Source organism: Anomaloglossus baeobatrachus, chromosome 1 (assembly GCF_048569485.1).
Source record: "Anomaloglossus baeobatrachus isolate aAnoBae1 chromosome 1, aAnoBae1.hap1, whole genome shotgun sequence".
In the NCBI taxonomy this organism is placed as follows: domain Eukaryota; kingdom Metazoa; phylum Chordata; class Amphibia; order Anura; family Aromobatidae; genus Anomaloglossus; species Anomaloglossus baeobatrachus.
This window is the reverse complement of record NC_134353.1, coordinates 384,705,718-384,733,599: the sequence shown is the minus strand read 5'-3', so window position 1 is coordinate 384,733,599 and position 27,882 is coordinate 384,705,718. Positions and strand designations below refer to the sequence as shown.

Sequence of the window (27,882 nt, the reverse complement as noted above, 5' to 3'; positions counted from 1 at the left end):
CGTTAGCGATATCGCTAGCAATTTCTAGCAATAGCGAGCGTGTAAGTACCCGCCCCCGTCGCACATGCGATTGTTTGTGATCGCTGCCGTAGCGAACATTATCGCTACACAGCGTCACACATACTTACCTGGTCGGCGGCGTCGCTGTGACTGCCGAACAATCCCTCCTTCAAGGGGGAGGGACGTTCGGCATCACAGCGACGTCACCGCAACGTCACTAAGCGGCCAGCCAATGAAAGCGGAGGGGCGGAGCTGAGCGTGATGTAAACATCCCGCCCACCTCTTCCTTCTGCATTGCGGCCGGCGGCAGGTAAGGAGACGGTCCTCACTCATGCGGTGTCACACATAGCGATGTATGCTGCCGCATGAGCGATGAACCACAACGCTAAACAACCATTACCGATTTTTGAGTTTGGGACAACCTCTCCATGGTGAACGATTTTCACTATTTTTGAGGTCGTCTAAGGTTGCTGGTAAGTATTACACGCTGCGATATCGTTAATGACGCCGGATGTGCGTCACTAACAACTTGACCCCGACGACAAAACATTAACGATATCGTAGCGTGTAAAGCCCCCTTTAGAATGAGTTAATGCAGTAAGTCAATATTTGCAGTGTTTACCCTTCTTCTTCAGGACCTCTGCAATTCTCCCTGGCATGCTCTCAATCAACTTCTGGAGCAAATCCTGACTGATAGCTGTCCATTCTTGCATAAGCAATGGTTGCATTTTGCCAGAATTTGTTGGTTTTTGTTTGTCCACCCGTCTCTTGATGATTGCCCACAAGTTCTCAATGGGATTAAGATCCGGGGAGTTTCCAGGCCATGGACGCAAAATCTCTGTTTTGTTCCATGAGCCATTTAGTGATCACCTTTGCTTTATGGCAAGGTGCTCCATCATGCTGGAAAAGGCATTGTTGGGCACCAAACTGCTCTTGGACAGTTGGGAGAAGTTGCTCTTTGAGGACATTCTGGTACCATTCTTTCTTCATGGCTGTGTTTTTAGGCAAAACTGTGAGTGAGCCGATTCCCTTGGCTGAGAAGCAACCCCACACATGAATCGTTTCAGGATGCTTAACAGTTGGCATGAGACAAGACTGGTGGTAGCGCTCACCTCTTCTTCTATTAATAAGCTGTTTTCCAGATGTCCCAAACAATCGAAAAGGGGATTCATCTGAAAAAAAAACTTTACCCCAGTCCTCAGCAGTCCACTCCCAGTACCTTTTGCAGAATATCAGTCGGTCCCTGATGTATTTATCTGGAGAGAAGTGGCTTCTTTGCTGCCCTCCTTGAAACCAGGCCTTGCTCAAAGAGTCTCCGCCTCACAGTGCGTGCAGAAGCACTCACACCAGCCTACTGCCATTGCTGAGCTAGCTCGGCACTGCTGGTAGTCCGATCCCGCAGCTGAAACAGTTTTAAGATACGGTCCTGGCATTTGCTGGTCCTTCTTGGGTGCCCAGGAGCCTTTTTGGCAACAATGGTAGCTCTCTCCTTGAAGTTCTTGATGATGCGATAGATTGTTGACTGAGGTGCAATCTTTGTAGCTGCGATACTCTTCCCTGTTAGGCCATTTTCGTGCAGAGCAATGATGGCTGCACGTGTTTCTTTAGAGATAACCATGGTTAACTGAAGAGAAACAATGATACCAAGCACCAGCCTCCTTTTAAAGTGTCCAGTGGTGTCATTCTTTCTTAATCATGACTGATTGATCGCCAGCCCTGTCCTCATCAACACCCACACCTGTGGTAATGGAACAATCACTAAAACAATGTTAGCTGCTCCTTTTAAGGCAGGAATGCAATGATGTTGAAATGTGTTTTGGGGGTTAAAGTTCATTTTCTTAGCCAATATTGACTTTGCAAGTAATTGCTGTTAAGCTGATCACTCTTTATGACATTCTGGAGTATATGCAAATTGCCATTAGAAAAAACTTAAGCAGTAGACTTTTTTAAAAATTAATATTTGTAGCATTCTCAAAACTTTTGGCCATGACTGTAGATTAGTGATGTTTTGGGCCTGTCGCTGGGCAACATGGATTTTCAACTGCCTCCAAAGGTTTTCAATGAGGTTGATATCTGGAGACTGGCTAGGCCGCTCCAGGACCTTCATATGCTTCTTACGAAGCCACCACTTTGTTGCCCTGGCAGTGTGCTTGGGATCATTATCATGCTGAAAGACGCAGCCACGTTTCATCTTCAATGCCCTTACTGATGGAAGGAGGTTTGCACGCAAAATCTCACTATACATGGCTCCATTCATTCTTTCATGTACACAGATTAGTCGTCCTGGTCCCTTTGCAGAGTAACAGCCCCAAAGCATGATGTTGCCACCCCCATGCTTCACAGTAGGTATGGTGTTCTTTGGATGCAACTCAGCATTCTGTCTCTTCCAAACGCGACGAGTTTTGTTTCTACCAAACAGTTCTACTTTGGTTTCATTAAACCATATGGACCTTCTCCCAATACGCTTCTGAATAATCCAAATGCTCTCTAGCAAACTTCAGACGGGCCCAGACATGTACTGGCTTAAGCAGGGGAACACATCTGGCACTGCAGGATCTGAGTCCCTGGCGGCGTAGTGTGTTACTGGTTGTGTGTATTACGGTGGTCCCAGTTCTATGCAGGTTATTCACTAGGTCCCTCTGTGTTCTAGGATTTTTGCTCACCGTTCTTGTGATTGCTTTGACCCCACAGGGTGAGATCTTGCATGGAGCCCCAGATCAAGGGAGATTATCAGTGATCTTGTATGTCTTCCATTTTCTTATTATTGCTCCCACAGTTGATTTCATGACACCAAGCTGCTTGCCTATTGCAGATTATGTCTTCCCAGCCTGGTGCATTGCTACAATTTTGTTTCTGGTGTCCTCCGACAGCTCTTTGGTCTTCACCATAGTGGATTTTGGAGTGTGAATGTTTGAGGTTGTGGATGGGTGTCTTTTATACTGATAAGAAGTTCAAACAGGTAGGAGCCTCATAAAGAAGAAGTTACAGGTCTGTGAGAGCCAGAAATCTTGCATGTTTGAGATGACTAAATACTTATTTTCTGTCATAATTTGCAAAAGAAAATCTTGCCAAATCAGAGAAGGTGATTTTCTGGATTTTGTTTTTTTCTCATTTTGTCTCTCATAGTTGTGGTCACCTATGATGTCAATTACAGGCCTCTTACATCTTTTTAAGTGGGAGAACTTGCACAATTGGTGGCTGACTAAATACTTTTTTCCCTCACTGTACTTCAAAAGCCTCCAGGGACCGAGACACTGTAGACAAGTTGGTCCCTGGCGGCTTCTCCCTGCGTGCTGCCCTGGGCCATGTGGTCTTGTGTCAACTGGATGGGTGCTGCCGACTTTGTGGATACATTGTAAGTGTGTAAGAGTATATTTTTTTACAAGTTTTAGAATACGATCTCCATCTTAGACTATGTGCTCACGCTGTGTTTTTGCTGCATTTTTTCATGTGTTTTTTTCTTTGAGATTTTAATCCATACAGCAAGGAAAAACGCATCATAGCAAAGTCTATGAGAATCCTGACTTGCTGTGCACATGTTGCAGATTTTGGTGCAGAAAAAATCTACAGCATGTCAATTCTTTCTGCATTTTTTCCTGCGGATATAATTCACTGCAGTGTTCGAGCTCGATCACGCCAATGGATTAAATCTGTCAGTGCTGTACCCGCAGCACTGACCCTTCGCATCACGCACCATGCATCTGGCATGGTGTGAGGCTCTCCGTAGCTCAGTACCCAGAGTCGTCATGGTGATGACCCAGGGTTGCCATAGCAGCAATTGGGTCCCTGTGATTTGAATTACAGGGACCCGACTGTCAGGGACAGGTAAGCGATCCCTCTCCCTGCCTTCTGAATGCTGCAATCACATTGATCGCAGAATTCAGGGGGTTAAACTACTGGGAGCAGTGCGGGCATTGGCCCGGGCAGTGAGAGCCCGGATGTAACATCAGCCGGAGAACTGGCGGTGATCGTGGGAGTACAGCGCCCGAACCCCCGCATTCACCATTACTTGAAAAATCAGGAGTAAAGGCAAACCCTCCCCCCAAAAAAATTGCTAAAAAAATGTGTTTTGGTTTTTTTGTTGTGTTTTTCCTGCCAAAATATGCACTTTTGTGTGCATAAAATCTATCCAAATCTTCTACGTTGGCACATACCATTAAGCAGTTTTTACAGCATATCATTTTTTTTTACTTGACCTTTGAAAAATGCATCACAAAATTTCCATAAAACCTTGAGATAAAAAGAAGTCCTTTGTGACGTTCCAAGACAATCCCTGAGGAGAGCTGCTATGTACGGAGCTCACAGTGCAATTAGACTAACGGCATGCCTGGCAGACAGTCTGTCTATGGGGAAAATCCGTCTCTTTCTTCACAGTGGTTGTTGGGGGACATAAGAATCTGGCATGTGCAATTTCAAAATGTCGATCCTTTTGTTCTTTAAGGGGAACCTGTAAGGTCCTCTATGCTCTCCAACCCACAGCATTGATACCTGTATACCCAAATTCCCTCACTAACCAGCCCTGTATAATGCTATTCACTAATATGAAGTCTCGATTTTCCTATGCTAATTAGGCCTGCAACTAGTCGCAGGGGTGTTAGTTCCCAAGACTACTTGGCCCTTCTTTCCATGTTATCACGTCCCTGTGGGTGCAATAACATGATATTTATTTGCCGGCATCTCCACCAGCAACTGGAAATCTTGCACATGGGTGCAGCTTATTTCGGCCTTGTCAGTTCACCTTTGAAGCTGGGTACATTAGGTGCTCTGTGCATGACCAGAAGTTTAGAAGACATGTATATGAGCAGTTTTCTGAACTTCCGTAGTGCACCTAATGAAGCCGGAAAGCATCCACCCTGTTTCTGAAGCGACTGACACGACCAAATGAGCCGTACGCATGTGTGATGCCCTGGACTAGCCAGGTAGTCACAGACATAACAACACAGACACCCCCTCCCCTGGACAGTTCACACCAGTCAAACAAAAACCCTTGTTGCCTCCCTCCAGGGTCTGATGTCCACACCAGGTGGGGCAGAGCCAGGCGGTTGGCCCCACCCACCGAGGAGTTCACAGGCCTGGAGGCGGGAAAAGTGACAGTTTTCAGTTGGAGTTGAAAGTGAGAGGACAGAAACTGCTAGTGTCTGGGTCGGAGCCCAGGCACTGTCAGCAAGGTTGGCAGACGGTGGTGGCCGTCTGCAGGAGTTAGTGGATCTCTGCGGAACTGTAGGACCGGGGTCGGGCGGTGGCCCGCCGGTACAGAGCCGGGGAGCGGAGTGAAGCTAAGCACACAGGCAGGGCCATCGGACCCCGACTAGGCTTGGAGCCGCCGACAACGGTCAAATCAGAGTGTGACCAGAACCCCAGGGGTTTCCTAACAACCAAGACCCGACAGAAGGCAACAGTCTACACCGTGAGGATACACAGCCACCGCCATAGGCTGTCGTTGTCATTGCCGGAATCGTTGGGAGGAATGCTGTGCGACGGTGTCCACACGACCGCCTTGATCAAACAATATATCGCTGAACGATATAGCGTAGTTTGTGAGATGGGTACGTGTGACCGCTACAAAACGACCTATGAGCGACCTCGGCAAATCGTAGCAACGATCTGGGCGTGTCACATCGCTAACGAGATTGCTAGCGATATCGTGTGTAATGCGGCCTTTAGGCTCCCAGTTTTGGACTCCACATTTTAAAGTGAATATTCAAAAGTTAGTCAGTTCAAAGGCAGGCAACTAGATTATTGCAAGGAATGGAAGGCCTCCCATATGATGAGAGGTTGATAAAGTTGAATTTGTTTAGCTTAGACATAAGACATCTCAAAGAAGATCTCATTTATATGTATAAATAAATGTGTGGTTTTTAGAGGACTGGCACATCACTTATTCCTTCTAAAGACAAAAAACAATACCAAGGACCAGGGGGCACACACTGCAAGTAGATAGGCAATTCCAGAAGCTAAATAGGAAAGGGTTCTTTACAGTTAGAGTAGTCAGATTGTGAAATACCTTACCACAAGATGTATTAATGGCTGACACTATAACAACTTTAAGGGTACGCTCACACGAGCGTATAACTCGCATGAGTATCGGACCGCATCACCCGGCGCGGCTAGCTTCTCTGCTGACAGGAGCGGCTCAGCTGCATGTATTTCTATGCGGCTGACATGCTCCTGTCCGGAGAGTGTGCGGCCGCACCGAGTGATGCGGTCCGATACTCATGCGAGTTATACGCTCGTGTGAGCGTACCCTTAAAAGAAGCTCTGGATGATTTCCTCAGGACACACAACATTGTCAGTTATAAATGATTTAGTAACAAAATGTAGAATTGGTGGACGAAGGGTGAACTAGATAAACCTAGGTCTTTTTTAAACCTATGTAACAGTGTACTATGTATGATGTTGGAGATAGCAGACATACAGTCCCTGGTATTTTCAATTAACATGGGGTGGTATCAGGAGAAGAGTTGTATAAGGCTATGTTCACAAATTGCATCTTTTACTGCATTTTTGAGGTCAAATTTTATGAGATTTCTATTTTACTGTCTACACAGTGCATCTTTTGTTGGCTGCATCTCGACTGCGTTTTTGAAGATGCAGCATGTCAATTCTTTTTGCTTTTTTGGCAGAGTTTTGGGGCCTTTCCAGTCAATAGATTTGAATAAAAAAAAATGCTTTGGGCAAATATGGCAAAAACGCATACTTTTTTTATGCGTTTTTGCTGCGGGTGTGTTTTTTTGGGGGGCAAAAATTGCATGTTTGTGGTTAAGAAAAGATGCCGTGTGCGAACATAGCCTAATTGTGTGTCAATAAACCGAAGGGGTCATCAGCAAACATGTTAGCAACCCTTGCACACACTGCTATTTCAAGAGATAGTTCTTGACAGAGAAGGAAAGAAGGTTGTGGTCAGAGAGCGTCAGAGGCAAGTTAGTGATGCAGTGAGCAGAGTCGGGAGAAGACCAGGTCCAGAGTATTTCTGTCTTGTGTAGGAGAGTTAGTAAACTGTGAAAGGCTGAAAGAGGAGATTAGAGATGGGGAGTTGGGATCATCACTTGAGATGTTAAAATCCCCATGGTAAGAGTAGGAATGTCACAGGATCGAAAGTGTGGAAGCCAGGTGACAAAGTGAACCAACGTAAGGTGCCTGGAGGGCGATACACAACCGCCACTTGCGGAAGAAGGTTTTGAAGAATCTAATGCTGTGGACTTCAAAGGATGGAAAAATAAGTAAGCATACTAGGTGGATAATCTGAAAAGCACATACTGATGAAAGGAGCAGACCAACATCTCCACCTCTCCACCTAGTCTATTCTCGGGTCGGGCGGTATGTGAAAATTGCAGGCCACCAAACAAGAGAGCACAAGAGATGGTGGTGTCAGACTGCTAGATCCAGGTTTCAGTGTGAGCCAGAAGGTAAAAGAAATTAGAAAGGAAGAAGTCTTGAATATAGGGGAGATTGTTACACGCTGACCATGCGTTTCAGAGGGCACAGTTAAGAGACAGGAGAAGGCACCAATTGAATGTTAATCAGATTGCTAGAGTTTCTATGTGTAGCAGGAAGAGAGTAATAGTGGAAGAAGGCCCATGGTTGGTGGAGATGTCGCCAGCAACTAGGAGAAAAAAGAGCTAGAGCAAGTGGTTCAGTGATTTGTGTGAGCATTTGTATGCTGTATGGTAGGGGATGGTTTGGAGTGTTTTAGAAATGTCATTAGAGCCTCAGCGTTGTACATGGAGAAGACAGGCTGATGTGGGGAGAGTATACAGAATGTGAAAAAAAGCAGCAGCTAAAACATATATAAAGCAAATTGATATGATCAACTGACAAGACCCATGTTTGTTTAAATATCTGACTTAACTTACCTGTCTCCAACTGTCATGTTTAACTGCCGTGACACTGAAAATATTGCACTTAGAAATATATTGCCCCCATGAATGAAACTATTATTGTAATTCCTAAACAGGATAAAGATCCCAGCTTGCCGGAATCATATTGCCCAATATCCCTGCTACCTGTGAATTTCAAAATTCTTGCAAAGGCCTTGGCTAAGCAACTTGCTCGGATAATCACATCTCTTGCATACCCTGACCAAACGGGCTTTATGCCAAATAAATCTACCACCATTAACATTCGATGGCTCTATTTAAATCTTAACTTGCCTACAAAAGGGGACCAGTTTAAAGTAGTGGTCTGTTAGATGCCGCTAAGGCGTTTAATAGCGTAGAATGGAAATACTTATGGATGGTACTGGCCGATATGGGCTTCAGTGAGAAATTTATTACATGGGTGAAATTATTACCGTATATGCGGCGCCCAGGGCCTGGGTAAAAGTCAATGGTTTGCTATCAGAGGGATTGTCACTGGCTAGAGGGACTAGGCAGAGATGTCCGCTGTCCCCGATGCTGTTTGCCATTGCTATTGAACTCCAGCCCTGAGAGCATCAAGAGGAGTAAAAGGCTGCTCACATGGTAATTTGACAGAAAAGGTCACACTCTATGCAGACGATATGTTTCTGTTCCAAAATGATTGGCCGAATTCCATCAAAGAAGTAATATCCGTCATTGATTGTTTTAGCACCCTGTCGGGATTAACAATTAATTGGGATATGTCCTCTCTAATGACATTAGGACCCGCCCCTCCTGCTCCTTAGGGTCTAGTAGGACAGTTGAAGCTATCTTCCTCATTTACGTATTTAGATATCTGGATTAGTGACAGACTATGAGAAACTCAACATCACTCCTCTTTTGCATAGGTTTCAGCAGAAAACTAAAGTCTAGTGTTAACATCTGCTTTCGGTGATCGGCAGAGCTAATTTAGCAAAAATGATTCTTATGCTAAAGGCACTATACTTATTACATAACGCACCAGTGTGGCTGCCTCAACGTATCTTTCATAACATTAATAGTACCTTCAGAGGTATAATTTGAAAAAGGGAATAGCGCAGATAAAATTACAGACTTTGCGGAAGCCTAAAATGAGAGGAGGATTAGCGGTTCCGGATCTGTTTCTTTACTACCTGGCAGTGCAGTTGCAGCACTTTAAGAACTGGGAGGGTGAAAGGGTGGGAACATCGCCGTGAATAGTGGCAATGGTATGTCATGCACTAGGAAAAAGAGATCTGCCTGCGGAATTAGATTCGGGAGGATTCCTAAGAATATCCACTGTCACATATACCTTAAGGGAGATGGGGAAAACGTGGGAGATGGTAAAGGGCATAATGAATCAGTCACTAAATAATAATAATGGTCAGTCACTAAATATTCCCTTATTTGGGGGAACCTGAACCTCCCGTTGCTTAATAAGTTGCATGGGTCTGAGTTATGACAGCGGAAGGGGATCAAGAAGGTTCAGTAACTTTTCGATGAGGGGGCGTCAAGATGTTTGAGCGGCTCAGGAGTGAATTTGATATCCAGAATAACAGGTTTTTCCAATACCTACAACTTAGGCATACTTGTGAAGCACAGTCTGAATCTGTGAGGTTGTCAATGGTGGACCAGATGCCTCTACTAAATATTTCAATGGTGGCTGGGGACGCCAAAGGGGCAATCTCCTGGTACCAATATTTTATATATATGCCTGGGCTGTGGTAGCCCGCTCCCTGGCGTTTAGCTGCCGGAAGAGCCCTCGATTGCCCGCAGGCGCTGGCCCGTCGGATGTTTGGCCCTTGGCGGTGGCTCTCACACGGTATCGGTGGGCTTTTGCCTTCTTTCGGAACTTTGGGTGAGGATGAACCCGTGAGGTCCAGACTGCAATCAGTGAATTTGCCTAAACTCAGTGGCTTCTAAGCTAGGACGGGGTCTGAGTACCCGGTTACTGGTGCTCCGGCTAACAGTTGACTCCCCGGTTCAGGTCCGGCAGGCTCCAACCCTGGCCCGGTCCCTACGGTTCCGCCGGTCGTTATACCGGTACTCCTGCAGGCGGCCACCACAGTCTGCCTGCCTGACGTTTTGGGGGTCCCAGGCTCCAACCCGGGTCCCTGACAGCTTTACTCCTTCCTCACTCAACACTCTCTCCAAAACAACTCCTCTTGTCTTTCCTGCCTCAGGACAGTAGTCTCCTCAGTGGGCGTGCCTTTCCACCTGACTCCGCCCACCTGGTGTGCCCTACTGGCCCTGAGGGAGGCATCAGGTCTCCCTTTCGGGTGACGGGTGTGTCCTCAAAAGGGATGGGGGTGTGTGTTGTTACCTGTGACCATATATAGTATCTATCTATCTGTCTGTATGTCTGTCTGTGTGTGTATGTATAATATATATATATACAGATAGATAATATATATGGTCACAGGTAACAACACACACCCCCATCCCTTGTGAGGACACACCCGTCACCCGAAAGGGAGACCTGATGCCTCCCTCAGGGCCAGTAGGGCACACCAGGTGGGCGGAGTCAGGTGGAAAGGCACGCCCACCGAGGAGACTACTGTCCTGAGGCAGGAAAGACAAGAGGAGTTGTTTTGGAGAGAGTGTTGAGTGAGGAAGGAGTAAAGCTGTCAGGGACCCGGGTTGGAGCCTGGGACCCCCAAAACGTCAGGCAGGCAGACTGTGGTGGCCGCCTGCAGGAGTACCGGTATAACGACCGGCGGAACCGTAGGGACCGGGCCAGGGTTGGAGCCCGCCGGACCTGAACCGGGGAGTCAACTGTTAGCCGGAGCACCAGTAACCGGGTACTCAGACCCCGTCCTAGCTTAGAAGCCACTGAGTTTAGGCAAATTCACTGATTGCAGTCTGGACCTCACGGGTTCATCCTCACCCAAAGTTCCGAAAGAAGGCAAAAGCCCACCGATACCGTGTGAGAGCCACCGCCAAGGGCCAAACATCCGACGGGCCAGCTCCTGCGGGCAACCGAGGGCTCTTCCGGCAGCTAAACGCCAGGGAGCGGGCTACCACAGCCCAGGCAGGGGAGCCAAAAGCTGAGAAACAGAAGGTGCAAGGGAAAGGGACCACCATCAGCCTCACAAGGGACACAAGCAGCCGGCTGCGGGACCCGACCATCCCCGAACTTTGGTTTACCAGTGACTCTGAGTGTGATTTCATAGTGAGTACACCAGTGCCATCCAGGCACCGCACCTTGCACCACGACTCCATCGCCCGTCCCACCGGGCCCTGGGACACACTGCCCCTACCCACGGAAGGGATAACATCTAGGCTGCGCCCCCAACACCGATCCCGAGAGTCCACCCCCCCACCCCCCTTCACTCTCGCCGCAGCGGTGGTGCATCCCGTCACCACGACCCGTGGGTGGCGTCACGACTCATCCAACGACGATGCGGCCTCCGGCTGCGAACCTCGTCCTACACCACCACCCCCACTGCCTCCCCTTAACAGAGAGACGTGGCCCCTGGTCCGGAGGCGCTCGAGCCACCGACAACCCGAGCCCGGACCTCGAGCGTCTTGGCCCGGCAGGGAGCAGCCGAGCCCTCCCAGGGTGGTACATATGTATGTATTTCCAAGATGCCAAAGGCAAGGCGGAGACCTGTGGCCTTTGGGAAAAATGGCAGAGGGATGAAGGGAATATTTTTATGGAGGTATGGGAAGAGGTAGTGCAAAATACTCCACTATTATCAGTGAGTCACAGAGGCTCTCGCAACTATTTCTAATTCACAAGGTATATAGGGCCTCAATGTTTCTATTTAATATAAGGGCTAGTCCTGACTCATGTTGCTGGAAGTGTGGAACCACGGACGCAGATATATCCACCTTATGTGGAATTGTCCGCGCCTGAGAATATATTGGATGGATGTGCTTGATCAAGTGGACTCGGTATATGACTGTCAGATTGACCGAGGGCCTTTGACATGTGTTCTTGGATACACTGCAGAACTCCCTATTCAGGAAAGTCATAAGACAGCTATCGCGCGCATACTATACCAAGCACGGAAGGTCATAGCAGTATTTTGGAAGAACAGTAAGGCCCCAGACAATAGTGAGTTGATTGACAAAGTAAATAACACACTAAAGGGCGCTTTTCACGCAGCGACAGCTCGTGAAAGCACCCGCCCCCATCGTTTGTGCGCCACAGGCAAATCGCTGCCCATGGCGCACTAGATCGCTTGTACCCGTCACACATACTTACCTTCTTAGCGACGTCGCTGTGGCCGGCGAACAGCCTCTTTTCTAAGGGGGCGGTTTGTGCGGCGTCACAGCGACGTCACATGGCAGGCGTCCAATAGAAGCAGAGGGGCGGAGAGCAGCTGCATGAAAGACATGCCCACCTCGTTGCCGGAGGACGCAGCTACGGTGCTGTTCATTGTTCCTGGGGTGTCACACGTAGCGATGTGTGCTGCCTCAGGAACGACTGACAACCTGCGTCCAAAAGCAGCAACGATATTTTGGAAATGGATGACGTGTCAACAATCAACGATTTGGTAAGTATTTTGCAAAGTTAACGGTCGCTCGTACGTGTCACACGCAACGAGGCCTCTAATGAGGCTGGATGTGCGTCACGAATTCCGTGACCTCAACGACATCTCGTTAGCGATGTCATTGCGTGTAACGGGGCCTTTAGACTCAAGAAATAGGTACACCAGAAGAGGAGGACGTATAGGAAATTTGAAGACTTGTGGACCCCATGGCTGGATACCCCTAATCGTGCTCCGACGCTGACATGGACTAGAGCCTTGCTAGCGGGCTTGTTTTAGCTTGTATTTATGGAATGGGATAGGTAAGACTATGTGGACGGACCTTATACGCGCCAGACAGATAAGCTAAATGTTGCTGTTGGTTGCTGATCTACTCCTCAATATATACGAATATTTATGAACAAGTTAATATATTTGAATGCTGAGCCGGATTTGGGGATTTACTAGGAGTAGGGGTGGGGGGGTGTTAAGGGGATTGTTTTACATACTTTTATATATGAGTATTTGTTTTCTGTACCAAACATGTTTAATAAAAAAGTATCTGATTAAAGAAAAGAAATATATTGCACATGTGCCCCCCTTCCCCCAAGCCAGATATGTGAGTACGTTCTGTTAGGTCTCGCACATGAGCCTAGCACTCAGAGAGTGCTATACAATGTTTTATGGGATAGCACTCTGTCCAATGTTAAGCGGGCTTTACACGCTACGACATTGCTAATGCGAAGTCGTTGGGGTCACGGAATTTGTGACGCGCATCTGGCCGCATTAGTGATGCCGTTGCGTGTGACACCTATGAGCGATTTTGCATCGTCGCAAAAACGTGCAAAATCACTCATCGGTGACATGGGGGTCCATTCTCGAATATCGCTGGAGCTGCAGGTACGAAGTAGTTCGTCGCTCCTGCGGCAGCACACATCGCTCCGTGTGACGCCGCAGGAACGAGGAACCTCTCCTTACCTGCCGCCGGCCCCAATGCGGAAGGAAGGAGGTGGGCGGCATGTTACGTCCCGCTCATCTCCGCGCCTCCGTTTCTATTGGGCGGCCGCTCAGTGATGTCGCTGTGACGCTGCATGGACCGCCCCCTTAGAAAGGAGGCGGTTTGCCGATCACAGCGACGTCGCAGGGAAGTTAAGTATGTGTGACGGGTCCGGCCGATGCTGTGCGACACAGACAGCGATTTGCCCGTGTCGCACAACCGATGGGTGTAAAGTAGCCTTTAGTCTGTATTGCATTCCTAATCAGCGTATTTGTTCTCATTCTAATTGGCAGTGTAAATCGGATGGCACGCACCCATTCCAGTCTGAGTTCATAGAAATCATTGGACTGCACTTGGATGACATCAATTTCCACGGACTTGCAGAATGGAGAAGATAAATTTTGTGCTCGATCTTCTCCTGCAGTGTGCTACAATTCTCTCATGCAAGAAAATCAAATCACATTTAACTGATACTCGGATCAAACTCTGATCAGATTGGAGTGTCTTGTCATTTTATTCTATCATTTCTCTTGCATGAGAGAATATATTTGGCAGTGTGAGCGCAGACCTTACAGAAAGAATTTGCTGTAGATAACAGTGGACAAAATCTGCACTGAGTATACATCAATTGTGTGACCTTCACTCTAGGATCTGTTAGAAAATGTGAAGTCTGTACAGGAGAATGACACAAATACTATTTGGGGCAGTTCCTTTGTGTCTTGTCAGTGATGCATAATGCTGTTTAGAGTCTAATTTGTCCTACTTTTTACTGTTTTGCAGTAAATTATATGCTTTCTTTAAACTTTTACTAAAATGATACCCACATTTTCAGGAGAGTCAAGAGCCCTCTGCTGAGAAACAAACTGCAGATACAGTTCCTTCTACTCCACAGTCTGTAAGAGGGGTCAAACTTGAAACCAAGCGACCAAGAGAAGCAGGCAGAAAGCGGAGCCTCTTGCCCTCAAGTAAGTATATTGAACTTCAGCAAATTGTTTCATCAACAATCTAATTTATTTTATTATGCATTGCTCATAAAGCACCTTCATATTCCTTAGCGCTTTACAGAAATCATCATCACTGTCCACATTGGGACCCCCAATCTAAATTCCCTATCAGTATGTCTTTGGAGTGTGGGAGGAAACCAGAGGAAACCCACCCAAACACGGGGAGGACATATAAACTCCTTGCAGGTCCTTGGACCCCAGTGCTTCACAGCAACAGTGCGAATTACTGAGCTACCAAACGCTATGATAATGAAAGGAGTTTTACTACAAAACATATTTATTCGTAGAATAAGGGCGGCGTCACACGCTACGATATATCGGGTGATATGTCGTCGGGGTCACGGATTCCGTGACGCACATCCGGCATCGTTAGACATATCATAGTGTGTGACAGCTACGAATGACTGTGAAGGAGCAAAAATACTCACCTTATCATTCTTAATTGACACATCGTTCATTTTCAAAATGTCGGTCTTCCTTCTGTGCTCCGGTTGTTCATCGTTCCCGAGGCAGCACACATCCCTCCGTGTGACACCCCGGGAACGATGAACACAGCTTACCTGCATCCCGCCGGCAATGCGGAAGGAAAGAGTTGTGGGCGGGATGTTACGTCCCGCTCATCTCTGCCCCTCCGCTTCTATTGGCCTGCCGCTGTGTGACGTCGCTGTGATGCCGAACGTCCCTCCCCCTTCAGGACGTGGATGTTCACTGCCCACAGCGACGTCGCCCGGGAGGTAAGTACGTGTGACGGGGGTTAACGACTTTGTGCGCCACGGGCAACTAATTGCCCGTGATGCACAAACGACGGGGGCAGGTACGATCGCTCGTGCGATCGCACGATAGATCGTCCCGTGTAACGCTGGCCTAAGTGCTAAATGTCTGCTAGGGCTCCACTACTGGGAGCCCACTTATCACAAGGACAATAATTCTGATCCCCCATTTTTTTCCCACACTGTAGGCAGGGCTGAATGGAGCTACATCCTTCCATGCTTTTTTCATATGAGGGACTGACTAATAGTCGGTGGGGGCTGTAACAGCAATAGTAAGCATTTCTGTGCCAGCTCCAGCCTATATCAGCAGCTTGCCTTGTCAGCTCCAAGACCTGGCGTTTCCAAGGGTTTATCTTGCACTACACAAGAAGTCTGAGATGAGTTCTGTACTCCAGTCACAATCAAACCCACATCAGTGTGTTAGCCGATAATATTTCCCATGTGTGTGAATCAGATACTGTATCCTGATATAGTTGGCAATCACAGAAATATGTCAAATAATATGCCAAATAAATGTGTCAGTCATAGTTACTACTATCACGGTGTATCATTAAGCATATCATTAGCATTAAGCATAACAGCTATAATACAAAGCTTTGCGTAATTGTTTGTCTTCTGCAGGTCCGTCCCCCATATATATCACTTTGTCAGCCATAGATAACCATTATAATAGTCTGTCACTGTTATATTCTGGCATTGTGCAAGCTGTAGGTGTCTCCATACTGACCTTTATGCCTTATGTTTGGAAACATGATAGCAAATTATTTGTTACATAAGATGTATCTTATTATGTTGTGCGTCTTTTAGGCCTAAGCCAGACGGCATGAAAATCGGAACGAGTGGAATGCGATAAAACATCACATTCCACTCGGACCAATATTAACCTATGTGCCAGCACCCATGAACAATTATTTTCTTAGCCCTAATCGGACTGAGAAACAGTCGCAGCATGCTGCGGGTGCAATGTGATCCTTGTTTCTCTCGCACCCATTCAAGTCTATGGGGCGAGAGAAAAATCGCACTGCACTCGCAGTACACCGGTGTACTGCAAGTGCAGGGCTAGAATGGCAATAGCCGGCAACGGAGGAGAGATGGAGATAAATCCCTCCCTTCACTTCCGCAGCGCCTGCCCGCCCCTCCGCAGAGCCGTCCTGTCCCTCCTCAGAGCCGGCCCGCCCCCCGTATCTGTGGTCCGATCGCATGATCAGACCTCAGTCGCAGTGACACTCACATGATACTCGGCACCTGCTGTGCTGCCAGCGTGAGCCGAGTGTCATGCGAGGATCGCAGTAGTTTCTGTTTGGCTCCGGCCTAAAGGGCACTTTACACGCTGAGATATCGATATCGCTAGCGAGTGTACCTGCCCCCGTCAGTTGTGCGACACGGGCAAATCGCTTCCTGTGGCGCACAACATTGCTTACACCCGTCACACGGACTTACCTTCCCTGAGACGTCGCCGTGGCCGGCGAACCGCCTCCTTTCTAAGCGACGTCATACGGCAGCCGTCCAATAGAAGCAGAGGGGCGGAGATGAGCGGGCGGATTATCCCGCCCACCTCCTTCCTTCCTCATTGCCGGTGGACGCAGGTAAGGAGATGTTCGTCGATCCTGCGGTGTCACACATAGCGATGTGTGATGCCGTAGGAACGACGAACAACCAGCGGCATGCACCACCAACGATATTATGAAAAGGAGCGACGTGTCAACGATCAACGATTTTTGACGTTTTTGCGATCGTTGATCATCGCTCTTAGCTGTGACACTCTGCAATGTCGCTAACGACGCCGGATGTGCGGCACAAACACCGTGACCCCAACTATATATCGTTAGCGATGTCGCAGCGTGTAAAGCACCCTTAAGTCTGGAAAATGCAGTAACTGCTAAGCCTCCTTCCTCCCAGATTTACAAGAGGACCTTTCCTTCCTTAAAGGGAACCTGTCATCAGAAATTTCGCCCAAAAGCTAAAAGATTCCCCCTCTGCAGCTCCTGGGCTGCATTCTAGGAAGGTCCCTGTTATTATTGTGCCCCATGTGAGACCAAAATAAAGCCTTTATAAAGTTCTACCTTTTTGTATGCAGCTTCTGTAAATCTGACACGGGGGCGGGCTCTCTGCCGTCCGTTATTCTGCCCCCTGGTCCTGTATGCCGCCCCCATCGCTCCTTTCCATATCTGATGCACCGCCCACTGCTCCAGCCATCCCCGCGCATGCCCAGTGCCAGTCTCACGGGACTGAGCAGTGTGACCGCTGGTGACGTGTGCGCAGGCAAGTGATGATGGGCGGGACTGTGACTGTTATCAGCAAGTACCCGCCCATAATCTCGTGAGCGCGCAAACCTCACCAGCGATCACACTGAGCTCAGAGTAGATGCTAGACTGTATGGGCTGCTTCCAGGGATGACGTCCCTTTGTCATGTGATAGGGGCGTGTTCAAAATACTATCACATGACAAAGGGACGTCATCCCTGGAAGCAGCCCATACAGTCTAGCATCTACACTGAGCTCAGTGTGACCGCTGGAGAGGTTTGCGCGCTCACGAGATTATGGGCGGGTACTTGCTGATAACAGTCACAGTCCCGCCCATAATCACTTGCCTGCGCACACGTCACCAGCGGTCACACTGCTCAGTCCCGTGAGACTGGCACTGGGCATGCGCGGGGATGGCTGGAGCAGTGGGCGGTGCATCAGATATGGAAAGGAGCGATGGGGGCGGCATACAGGACCAGGGGGCAGAATAACGGACGGCAGAGAGCCCGCCCCCGTGACAGATTTACAGAAGCTGCATACAAAAAGGTAGAACTTTATAAAGTCTTTATTTTGGTCTCACATGGGGCACAATAATAACAGGGACCTTCCTAGAATGCAGCCCAGGAGCTGCAGAGGGGGAATCTTTTAGCTTTTGGGCGAAATTTCTGATGACAGGTTCCCTTTAATTGGTCGTCACAATAGGGCTCCTTCCAGGTATGTTATTTGAACTTGCCCCCTATCACATGATAGGGGCGTGTTCTAAATGCAGCCTGACATTTCCAGACGGAATAAGCATTATTTTTCTAAGTACTCGTGGGCATGGAGTTCTTTATAACTGAAGCGGGGGTCTAGAGGGGAGACCCCAGATGGAGGAGGTGCGGGGGGGACAACGCCCCCCTTCCCCATCCTTGCATGATTATAGTGGACCGAGCCGGTCACGCCCACTAACCTGGAAGGAGCCCATACATTCTAGGCTCAATCGTTTTTCCTTTGCCCTGTTGGTCACTTCAGAGTCAGTGATTGTCCAGCTCCTTGCATTTGTTGGTGGAAGAATGCACAATGCAGGAGGCAAAACCTTGCTACCGGGTTTGTCCAGTGAAAATATGTTATCGCCTATCTAAAAGAAAGCAGATAACTTAGATTGATGACGGTCTGATCCCACACCGATCGGCAGATTGGGGAACATTTTTTCCAGTTAGAATGGAGAGGCAGTCTACATGTCTAAGACCCACTTCATTAATTTTCAGCGGGACTGCTGGAAAAATCTGAAGCAGCACTGAACATCCTCATAAGGAATTAATGGTACTGAGGTCGGTATGTGCACTGCCGCTTGTTTGTAAATGTGGATAGGAGTGTCAGGTTTTGCCAATCTTCGCAGGTCCCAGCAATCAGACTCCATCAGTCTATAAGTTATCAACTGTATTGTGATTATCTTAACTGGACACTACATTTAAGTATGATTTTTTTACTTTCTACCGTGATGTGGTATTTTCTGGCAGTGAGTTCTTGTGCTAAACACCCCATTTTAAATATTGTATTGTCTGTAGTGTGAAATAATTATTTTTTTATCTTATGCAGAAAAGGGTCACAAATGTTCTACATATGGCTGTAACCGTACATTCCTCCACATGCAGGATCTGATTCATCATGTGTCCATTCACTATAAACCTACTCAGTCTATGCAAGGTAAGACATAGGACTTTTGTCCACACCATGTAAATGCATATTTTTAACTGCTTCTACAGACCTACGTCTATGACAAATGTTCAACTTGCCTTTTGGCTATCAAGTTAAGGTTATTACATGGACACAATGCAACATTTTCTACTTTTAAAAGGGTAGGCCACTACCTCAACAACCCTTCTTAAGTGGCAAAATGTCAATTATAAAATAAAAAATATATACTCATCTCTAAGACCACCACAGTTTATAAACTGAACTGCTTTGGTACAGTAGGGGATAATGTTTTTTTTTATTTTACTATGAACAATTTAGCATATAAGTAGGAGTTGTCCGGTAGTGGACTTGTGAGTAAAATCAGCCTTAAAAACTCCATGACCACCTTGGCTATCAGAGTTGTTGTAACTAATGAGCAGGATAGGTAAAGGACTAGCCTATCTCTACACACTCTTGACTCTCTGCCCAGAAAAGTGGCTTATGAAGTTGTGCAATGAGAGAACAGCCATGATTTTATTCACATTTGCCCGACTACTAGTGATCAAGAGGTATTTCAGGAAATAATAGCTTCAATCTAAACCAGCAGCCTAGACTTGCGTGATCTGCAGCAGATGTGCTACATTCTGACCTAGAAACCACATGTGCTAAGGAATCTAGGCTATGTGCGCACTAGGCATTTTTTACTGCGTTTGTGCGTGTTTTTCGGTGTGTTTTTGTTCAGAAAACTGCATGACTTTGCTTCACCAGCAAAGTCTGAGTTTTCATTTTTGCTGTCTGCACACAGCTTTTTTTTTAAGCTGTGTTTTTGTGGTGCCCACAAAAATGCAGTATGTCAATGCTTCCTGCGTTTTTCACCCATTTAGTTCAATGAGATGTTCAAAAACGCAATGAAAAACGCAAATTGCAAATATAGCTGCGTTTCTATGACTAAAAACGCAGCTATAAACGCAAGGGGTGGGTAGTACACTCAACGTGTAGAGGAAGAGGCTTGTACTCACCCAGCATTTCTTGGGTTGGTACCAGTACCGCCACCCCTGGTTCCACCTCCCGTCTGGCGCCACATCCACTCCCAGCTCCTCACCCCTGCTCCAGCTGTCTGCAGACTCCCGGGACACGTCCGATCGCTCCAGGACCTGCCGGTGATCAGCTGATGCGGTCACCTTACGGCATCAGCTGATGCTGTCAGGTGACTGCGTCAGCTGATTACCGGCCGGTCCTGGAGCGATCGGACGGTAGTCTGCACAGAAGTGTGTAGTTTTTTTTTTCTTCTGATGCATCAGCTGATTGTTTAAAAGCCATTTATACAATCAGCTGATGTGTCATGTGATTCAGGTGACACATCATCTGATCGCTTTGCCTTCCAGCAAACCGATCAGATGATATTAGATCCGGATGGGACATTGCGGGACCCTCGACCCAGGACTATGACGGAGGGGGGTTCTTTAGTTCAATAAAGATAGTCATTAATTGTGTTGTGTTTTATTTCTAATAAAAAAAAATTCTGTGTGTTGTGTTTTTTTTATCTTTACTAGAAATTCATGGTGGCCATGTGTAATATTGGCGTGACACCATGAATTTCGGGCTTAGGGCCAATTGATAATACACAGCTAGCCCTAACCCCATTATTACCTAGCGAGCCACCTGGCACCAGGGCCACTGGTAGAGTTGGATACAGCGCCAGAAGATGGCGCTTCTATGAAAGCGCCATTTTCTGGACGGCTGCAGACTGCAATTCGCAGCGGGGGTGCCCAGAAAGCTTGGGCACCCTGCGCTGCGGATTCCAATCACCAGCTGCCTAGTTGTACCTGGCTGGACACAAAAATTGGACGATAACTAAAAATATAGGGAAGCCTTTTTTTAATTATCAGCCGCGTACAAATAGCCACCTGGGGGTTGGGGGCAACCGTACCTGTCTGCTGTACCTGGCTAACACACAAAAATATGGCGAAGCCCACTTCATTTTTTTATTTATTTTTTTTACATTTTTGGATGGAGGATACTGAGCCTTGTAGTTCTGCAGCTGCTGTCTGCTCTCCTGCATACACTAGTGGATGAAGTATACTGAGCCTTCTAGTTCTGCTTCCCCTGCCTCTCCCTCCAGCATACAGTCCTGGATGGAGCATGCTGAGCCTTGTAGTTCTGCAGCTGTCTGCTCTCCTGCATACACTAGTGAAGGAGAACAGATTGAAGAAGGAAATTACATTAGGTCTTTTTTTTTTTTTTTTTCTCTCCACCAATTTTTAATGGCATTGTTCATTGATAAAAAAGCATAAATGCGCAGTGAACAAAAATGCCGCAAAACACGGTAAAAACGCATGCATTTTTGGATGCGTTTTTTTGCCGTGGATGCGTTTTTTTCAGCCAGAAACGCAGCGTTTTTGATGCCACAAAAAATGGTTAGGTGTGCACATACAACTGAACCATTTAGCTGCTTTAGGGTATCAGACACCATCTTCACAGAATCTAATTGATTATGTATGTGGCATCTTTATGCCAGCTTGGCCTGTGTTTAAAGGGATTGTCCAGTCTTTTGATAAGTCTGCAGTCACTCCTTTCAGAGTGCGCACCACACACTGTCAGGATTTTCCAATGAGAATGAGCGGTCACATGACAGCAATTGTGTGATTTACAATCATGTGGTCACATGCTGCCTATATGTGCACGGCTTCACTAAATACAATTGATATGTGCGAGGCCAAGCAAGTCTACTTAGAATGGGGCTGGAAATGTGCAGCGACCGCTCTAGGCATCAATACCGGAAAAAGCCCGAGAACAAGCGGTGTGCGCAGTACGGATTCAGACGTCAAAAGACTGGGCAACCCCTTTTAGAGTTTCCATTTCTATCCCTGAGTCATTGTTTTATTCCAGACGAGAGAGAGAAATTCATACAGCATAACTTCTTGTTTATGAAGCTGTCACAAAGGTGATATTTAATAATTATGTTTATTTCTATAGCGCCAATGTATTCTGCAGTATGTATGTGTGTTTATGTACATATATATACACAGTATATATGTGACTTTACTTACCTTCCTAAACACAGATGATTATTTGTCTACTATAAACCCACTGGGTCCATAATTCTCACGGTTATATATTTCTAAAGCTAGTTCACTTGCTATCAAATATTACGGAATGAGAACTGCTTCAAGCCAATCTTCTTTTTCCTTTATGTCAGAAAGACATATAAGTGTTCAGTGGTATTGAGAGAGGTGCGTTGTTGTTTTCCTCAGTAAATATATCATGGAGACCATAATATTAGAAAAATCTTTTCACAATTATGTTTTTCTTCATACAGATAAAAAGTTCCTTTGCTCTATGAGTGGATGCGGAGAAAAACTAGATAGCATGCAAGACCTTATGAGCCATCTGAAAGTACATTACAAGCCTAACCGCTACTTTAAGTAAGTTAATGGATTCAAGGTCGTTTTTTTCTTGGGATATTTGCTATAGCAAAACCTTGTATATGTGGTTATTAAACTTTAATATAAGGGTTTGCATTGTCTGATACTTTCATGAATTCTCATGTTACTAGCATTGCACTTCGTTCAAAAAAGTTGGATATTGGAAAGTTCCACATTGGTATAATATTGTACGATCTTATTCTATCAAAATGAACTTCATTGTACATAGCAAATAATGAAATATAGAGCTCCGTGACCTGCAAGCTGTCTCTCACAGCCCCAATTATGTAAAGGTGACTTGTGCTTGTATATTTGCATCCTATGTTGTAATTCTGTATGGATAGAAGTAGATTGCATAACCTATAATGTAATACAGTTTGTTTTTTTTCTGAAAAATTGTCCATTGCAAAACATTTTTTTTCCTCAAAAATTAGCTCTTGTATGAACATAAATGAATAATGTATTATAAAACTGTTACATTTCATTTTGAGGAAGATGCTGACTGCTTTTTATAGCCACACTAGCTTTAGTACCCGGTCGCTGCCCGGGATAGTAACTGTGTCTCTGTGTCTGTGTGTGTGTCTGTCTCTGTGTGTGTGTGTCTCTGTGTGTGTGTGTCTCTGTGTGTGTGTGTCTCTGTGTGTGTGTGTGTCTCTGTGTGTCTCTGTGTCTGTCTGTGTGTGTGTGTGTGTGTGTGTGTGTGTGTGTGTGTGTGTGTGTGTGTGTGTCGGTCTCTATCCATGTCTGTCTGTGTCTATATCTCTGTCTATCTCTGTTTGTCTCTCTCTCTGTGTCTGTCTGTCTCTCTCTCTCTCTCTCTCTCTCTCTCTGTGTCTGTCTCTCTGTCTGTCTCTGTCTGTCTGTCTGTCTGTCTCTCTTTCTGTCTGTCTCTGTCTGTCTCCCTGTCTCTCTCTCTCTCTCTGTATCTCTTTCCCCCTCTGTCTCTTCATGTTTTTATCTCTTTCCCTGTCCGTCTATGTCTCTCTGCCTCTCTCTTTGACTGTTTGTCTCTCTCTCTCTTTCTCTCGCTCTGTCTCTTTCTCTGTCTGCCTCTTTCCCTGTCTCTCTTTCTGTCTCTCTCTATCCGTCTCTCCATCAACATCTTATTACCTCACACATAAGCTTCTTATAATAACAATTTATTTTGTTCCTATAGCAACCACTCACAACTGTTATTAATAACCTATAGCTCGCAGCTCCATTGACTTTAATGGAGGCAGGTTTTTGGAGAGTAACTGTAAAGCGTGGGATTAAATTTTCCCATCAAAACATAGTCTATGATATTCCCTGAGTCACATGGGGTATTTGTGCAAAATTTCATGATTGTAAAAGTGACAGTGCGGATTCCTTTAGCAGCCATACATACATACATACATACATACATACATACATACATACATACATACATACATACATACATACACGCACACATACATACACTCATCTTTATATATTAGATGTCCAGGTGTAATTTGCTTGATGGTATTGATTTGGCTGTAGTGGTGCTGATTACCACTTTATTTATGTGGGTGCATTTAGGTTCTGTGTTTAATTCTCAGCTGTTTTTTTATCTTTAACAGATGTGAAAACTGTATGCAGCATTTCCGTACTCACCGATCCCTATTTAAACACCTCCATGTGTGTTCTGACAACGCTGCACGTTCCGTGTCACAAAGTACCAAATCCTTTCCCACTTCTTCTGATTCTGATTCAGCAACCCCAGCAGGACCAGCAATTCGTCAAACAAGTGTCATCCAGTGTATTAAAAAGGACACTACTCTCCCAATGGCTGATGATATTCCTACAACATCTATGGCGACAGCAGCTTCAACTTCTACTCTTCCTGGTGGACATCTTCCCCCAATGAGCAATTTGGCATCTAAAGCTTCTAACTCCTTTTCTACTTTCAACTCAAACCTATTTGGTGGAAGGGTGTCGGGCACATCCCAAACCGGGGCTGCCAGTTCATATCTTCCCTACATGAATCCATCACCCTACAACTCTCCGCAGATCTCCATGTCTCAAAAACTTAAACCGTTCCTGGGGAACCAAAGCTTGCCTGCTTCTAATGCCATGTGGAAAAAGACCCAAGGTCAGGCAGAAAATTTCTGATAGTTTTAATGTAATAGTGAAATGTGAATTATTTTTTTTTGCTTTACGTAGTATGAAAGTTGATTATGGCAGCTATAAAAGGTATCCAGGTTACATTCATGGACTCGTACATTTTCTTATGTGTTGATTTTTTTTACACATGGGCATTAGTTAATTATGCCCAGCGAGGCATAATGTCTTATGTTAATATTAACTAAAACATGGAATATTTTTTTTTTTTTTAATGTGTAAACTACATTATATTTTACTGTTGTCTCCATTTCACACTGTTGGTTCCTTTTACTGTATTTTAGAGTTGTAGGGCTATTTAATTGTTGTATTAATGCTAGTTCTGAATGCAATTGATGGCAGGTTGGTAAGGAATCGGAAGCAGAACAAAATCTTTAGAATTAATTGAAGGCTCAATATAAATATTCCCTGCTGATTCTCTGATTTCTAGATGACTTCTTATTGTTTTGAGGCATGTATTTTGCAATATGCCTGTTGTCATTAAAGGGGTATTCCCATCTCGAGATCTTATCTCCCTCCTCAATCCCTCTCCATTTGTCAGTGTTCTTCAATCATAACAGTCTTTAAGGGGTATTCGCATTTTCAAGATCTTATCCCAATATGTAATAGGTGTAATAAGAATATTAGCAAATACCTCCAATTAGTAATGTAGTATAGTTCTGCTGATTAGCTATGTCTCTTGCCTCATGTGCAGGGCATTGCAGCTTATGTATCCATGGTTAGACCTACTCATATACAGTGACAGATAGTTCCTACTAAGCTACACAATGCACTGCACATGAGGTAAGCAGGAGAACTAGACTACCTCTAATTGGAGGTTTTTGATAATATTATTATTACGCCTACTACATATTGTAATAACTTGAATATATTTTGTGCATGTTTTGTTATCAAATTTAGTGATCTGTAACTCCTATGGTATAATTTAGTTGAGGTGTTTTTATGCTTACCTCATTATTTTACAGGCAGCTCTCATGTCTGAACCAACTGGGAACACATAACCAAATCATCAAAATTATCTATATACACAGAAGTGAAAAAATTGTTGTGCCACACCACCCTAGCGGTGGCCATATACCTTAGCCGTTTTCCAAACCTATGTATAGTTGACAGCTATTCCTCCTCAAACGCATACAATATGGAGAAAGGGGATTAAGCGTATGTGCCAACAGCGGTGGGTCCTGACCTGCGAGTCTGCTCCGCAGGAGACCACAGCTGACTGCTCACGATGAGGGTCCCATGCTTGCGGCTCAAAAAGCTGCACCACAGGTCAGTTTTTGCTGTAGGCCATACACGCAGTGGTCATGGGAATTTTAGAAATCTTATCCACTGTGCTTGTACTGTACAATGCAGCACTTTGGACGCAGTAAAAACACACTGCATCCAAAACGCTGCAAACCCTGATCGTGGGCACACAGCCTAACTGTTCTCCCATGTGAACAAATTATTTAAAACTCCAACATACCCAATCTTTCCCAATATCTGTGGTTTCAGCCACTATATTTCAGAGTGCCTCAATAATTTTGGTTGCTGAATGTCTTAATGCAATTTTGATAAAAACCGTTTGCAAGGGGGGCTCTGCACTGCAGTTATGGTGCTCAAATATTTCAAAGTGCTTTAATTCCAAATCATGCATCATTAAACTGAGCACATCTGAACTCACACTTATGTGTTTCGTAATTAAACTGGTCTTTAGGAGGAAAACTGTCAAATATCAAAAAAAGCAAAAGGAGACAATAGTCAGAACCTCAGAGATCTACCAATATATAGTAACTGTTATTTGCTTATAAAATGAGAATAAAAATTCCTTAGTAAATGCATAATCAACTTAAATGTTCTTATTTAAAAGGGTTTTCCAGATTATAGAAACCTTTTTTCGTATACCTAAGGATTTCTGATCTAATGGAGAGGTTCCCTATTCAGGATCATCATCTTTTGACCAGACTGCAATTTAGATAAGAGTATCTTTCTGTGTCTCTTAGGGTGGTGTCACACACAGCGACGACGACAACAACGTCGCTGCTACGTCACCATTTTCTGTGACGTTGCAGTGACGTCCCATCGCTGTGTGTGACATCCAGCAACGACCTGGCCCCTGCTGTGAGGTCGTTGCTGAATGTCCAGCTTCATTTTTTGGTCGTCGCTCTCCCGCTGTGACGCACACATCGCTGTGTGTGACAGCGAGAGAGCGACGAAATGAAGCGAGCAGGAGCCGGCATCTGGCAGCTGCGGTAAGCTGTAACTAGGGTAAACATCGGGTAACCAAGGGAAGACCTTTCCCTGGTTACCCGATATTTATCTTCGTTACCAGCGTCCGCCGCTCTCGCTGCCAGTGCCGGCTCCTGCTCTGTGCACATGTAGCTGCAGTACACATCGGGTAATTAACCCTATGTGTCCTGTAGCTAGGAGAGCAAGGAGCCAGCGCTAAGCAGTGTGCGCGGCTCCCTGCTCTCTGCACATGTAGCTGCAGTACACATCGGGTAATTAACCCGATGTGTACTGTAGCTAGGAGTGCAGGGAGCCAGCGCTAAGCAGTGTGCGCGGCTCTCTGCACATGTAGCACAGCGACGCGTGTCGTTATGATCGCTGCTGCTTCTGCTGTGTTTGACAGCTAAGCAGCGATCATAACAGCGACTTACAAGGTTGCTGTTGCGTCACAGAAAATGGTGACGTAACAGCGACGTCGCTGTCGCTATGTGTGAACCCAGCTTTAAGGCCACTTCACACATAGCAAGATCGCTAATGACATTGTTGCTACGTCACAGTTTCTGTGACGAAACAACGACTTCACCAGCGATCTCGTTATGTTTAACACGTACCAATGATTCGCCCCCTGCTGAGAGATCGTTGGTCGTTGCTGAATGTCCTGGGCCATTTTTGGCTCGTTGGAGTCCTGCTGGGCAGGATGGATCTGTATGTTTGACACCTACCAACGATCTCGTTAACGACCTAGATGAGAACTTAAAGTGTGACACGTAGGCGTGTAGTTGCGTCACCTTTTCCGCGACCCCTCTGCACCGATTGGTTGGCGCTGAGAACAGTACTACATTCTGATTGGGTATCGCTTCATGCTTTGTTTCTTCTTGAGCCTTGCTTTGAGGATAGAACCTGCGACTACACCCAGATTAATTCGTACTTTGTTCCCGATTGCTTGCTTGGTTTTCGTATCGAAGCTGAAGTCGCAGGTTCTATCCTCAAAGCAAGGCTCAAAAAGGGACAAAGGATGAAGCGATACAAAGTTGCCTTCTAGGCCGGCCACGTAATCAGAACGTAGTATTGGCCACCAATCGGAGTGGAGGGGTGTGGAAAAGGCGACGCATATGCACGCCTACGTGGCT

General features: G+C 46.0%; 1 protein-coding gene across 1 annotated transcript in view; it reads left to right on the top strand.

Moving 5' to 3' along the window:
- The window catches only part of LOC142315319 (zinc finger protein 414-like), a 60,987-nt gene that overhangs the window by 5,723 nt on the left and 27,382 nt on the right, over nucleotides 1-27,882 (top strand). The window contains exons 2-5 of the mRNA XM_075352537.1: nucleotides 14,158-14,290; nucleotides 18,921-19,028; nucleotides 22,318-22,423; nucleotides 24,004-24,515. Of these exons, the coding sequence (XP_075208652.1) occupies nucleotides 14,158-14,290; nucleotides 18,921-19,028; nucleotides 22,318-22,423; nucleotides 24,004-24,515 (859 nt within the window). The remainder of the gene's footprint in view (nucleotides 1-14,157; nucleotides 14,291-18,920; nucleotides 19,029-22,317; nucleotides 22,424-24,003; nucleotides 24,516-27,882) is intronic.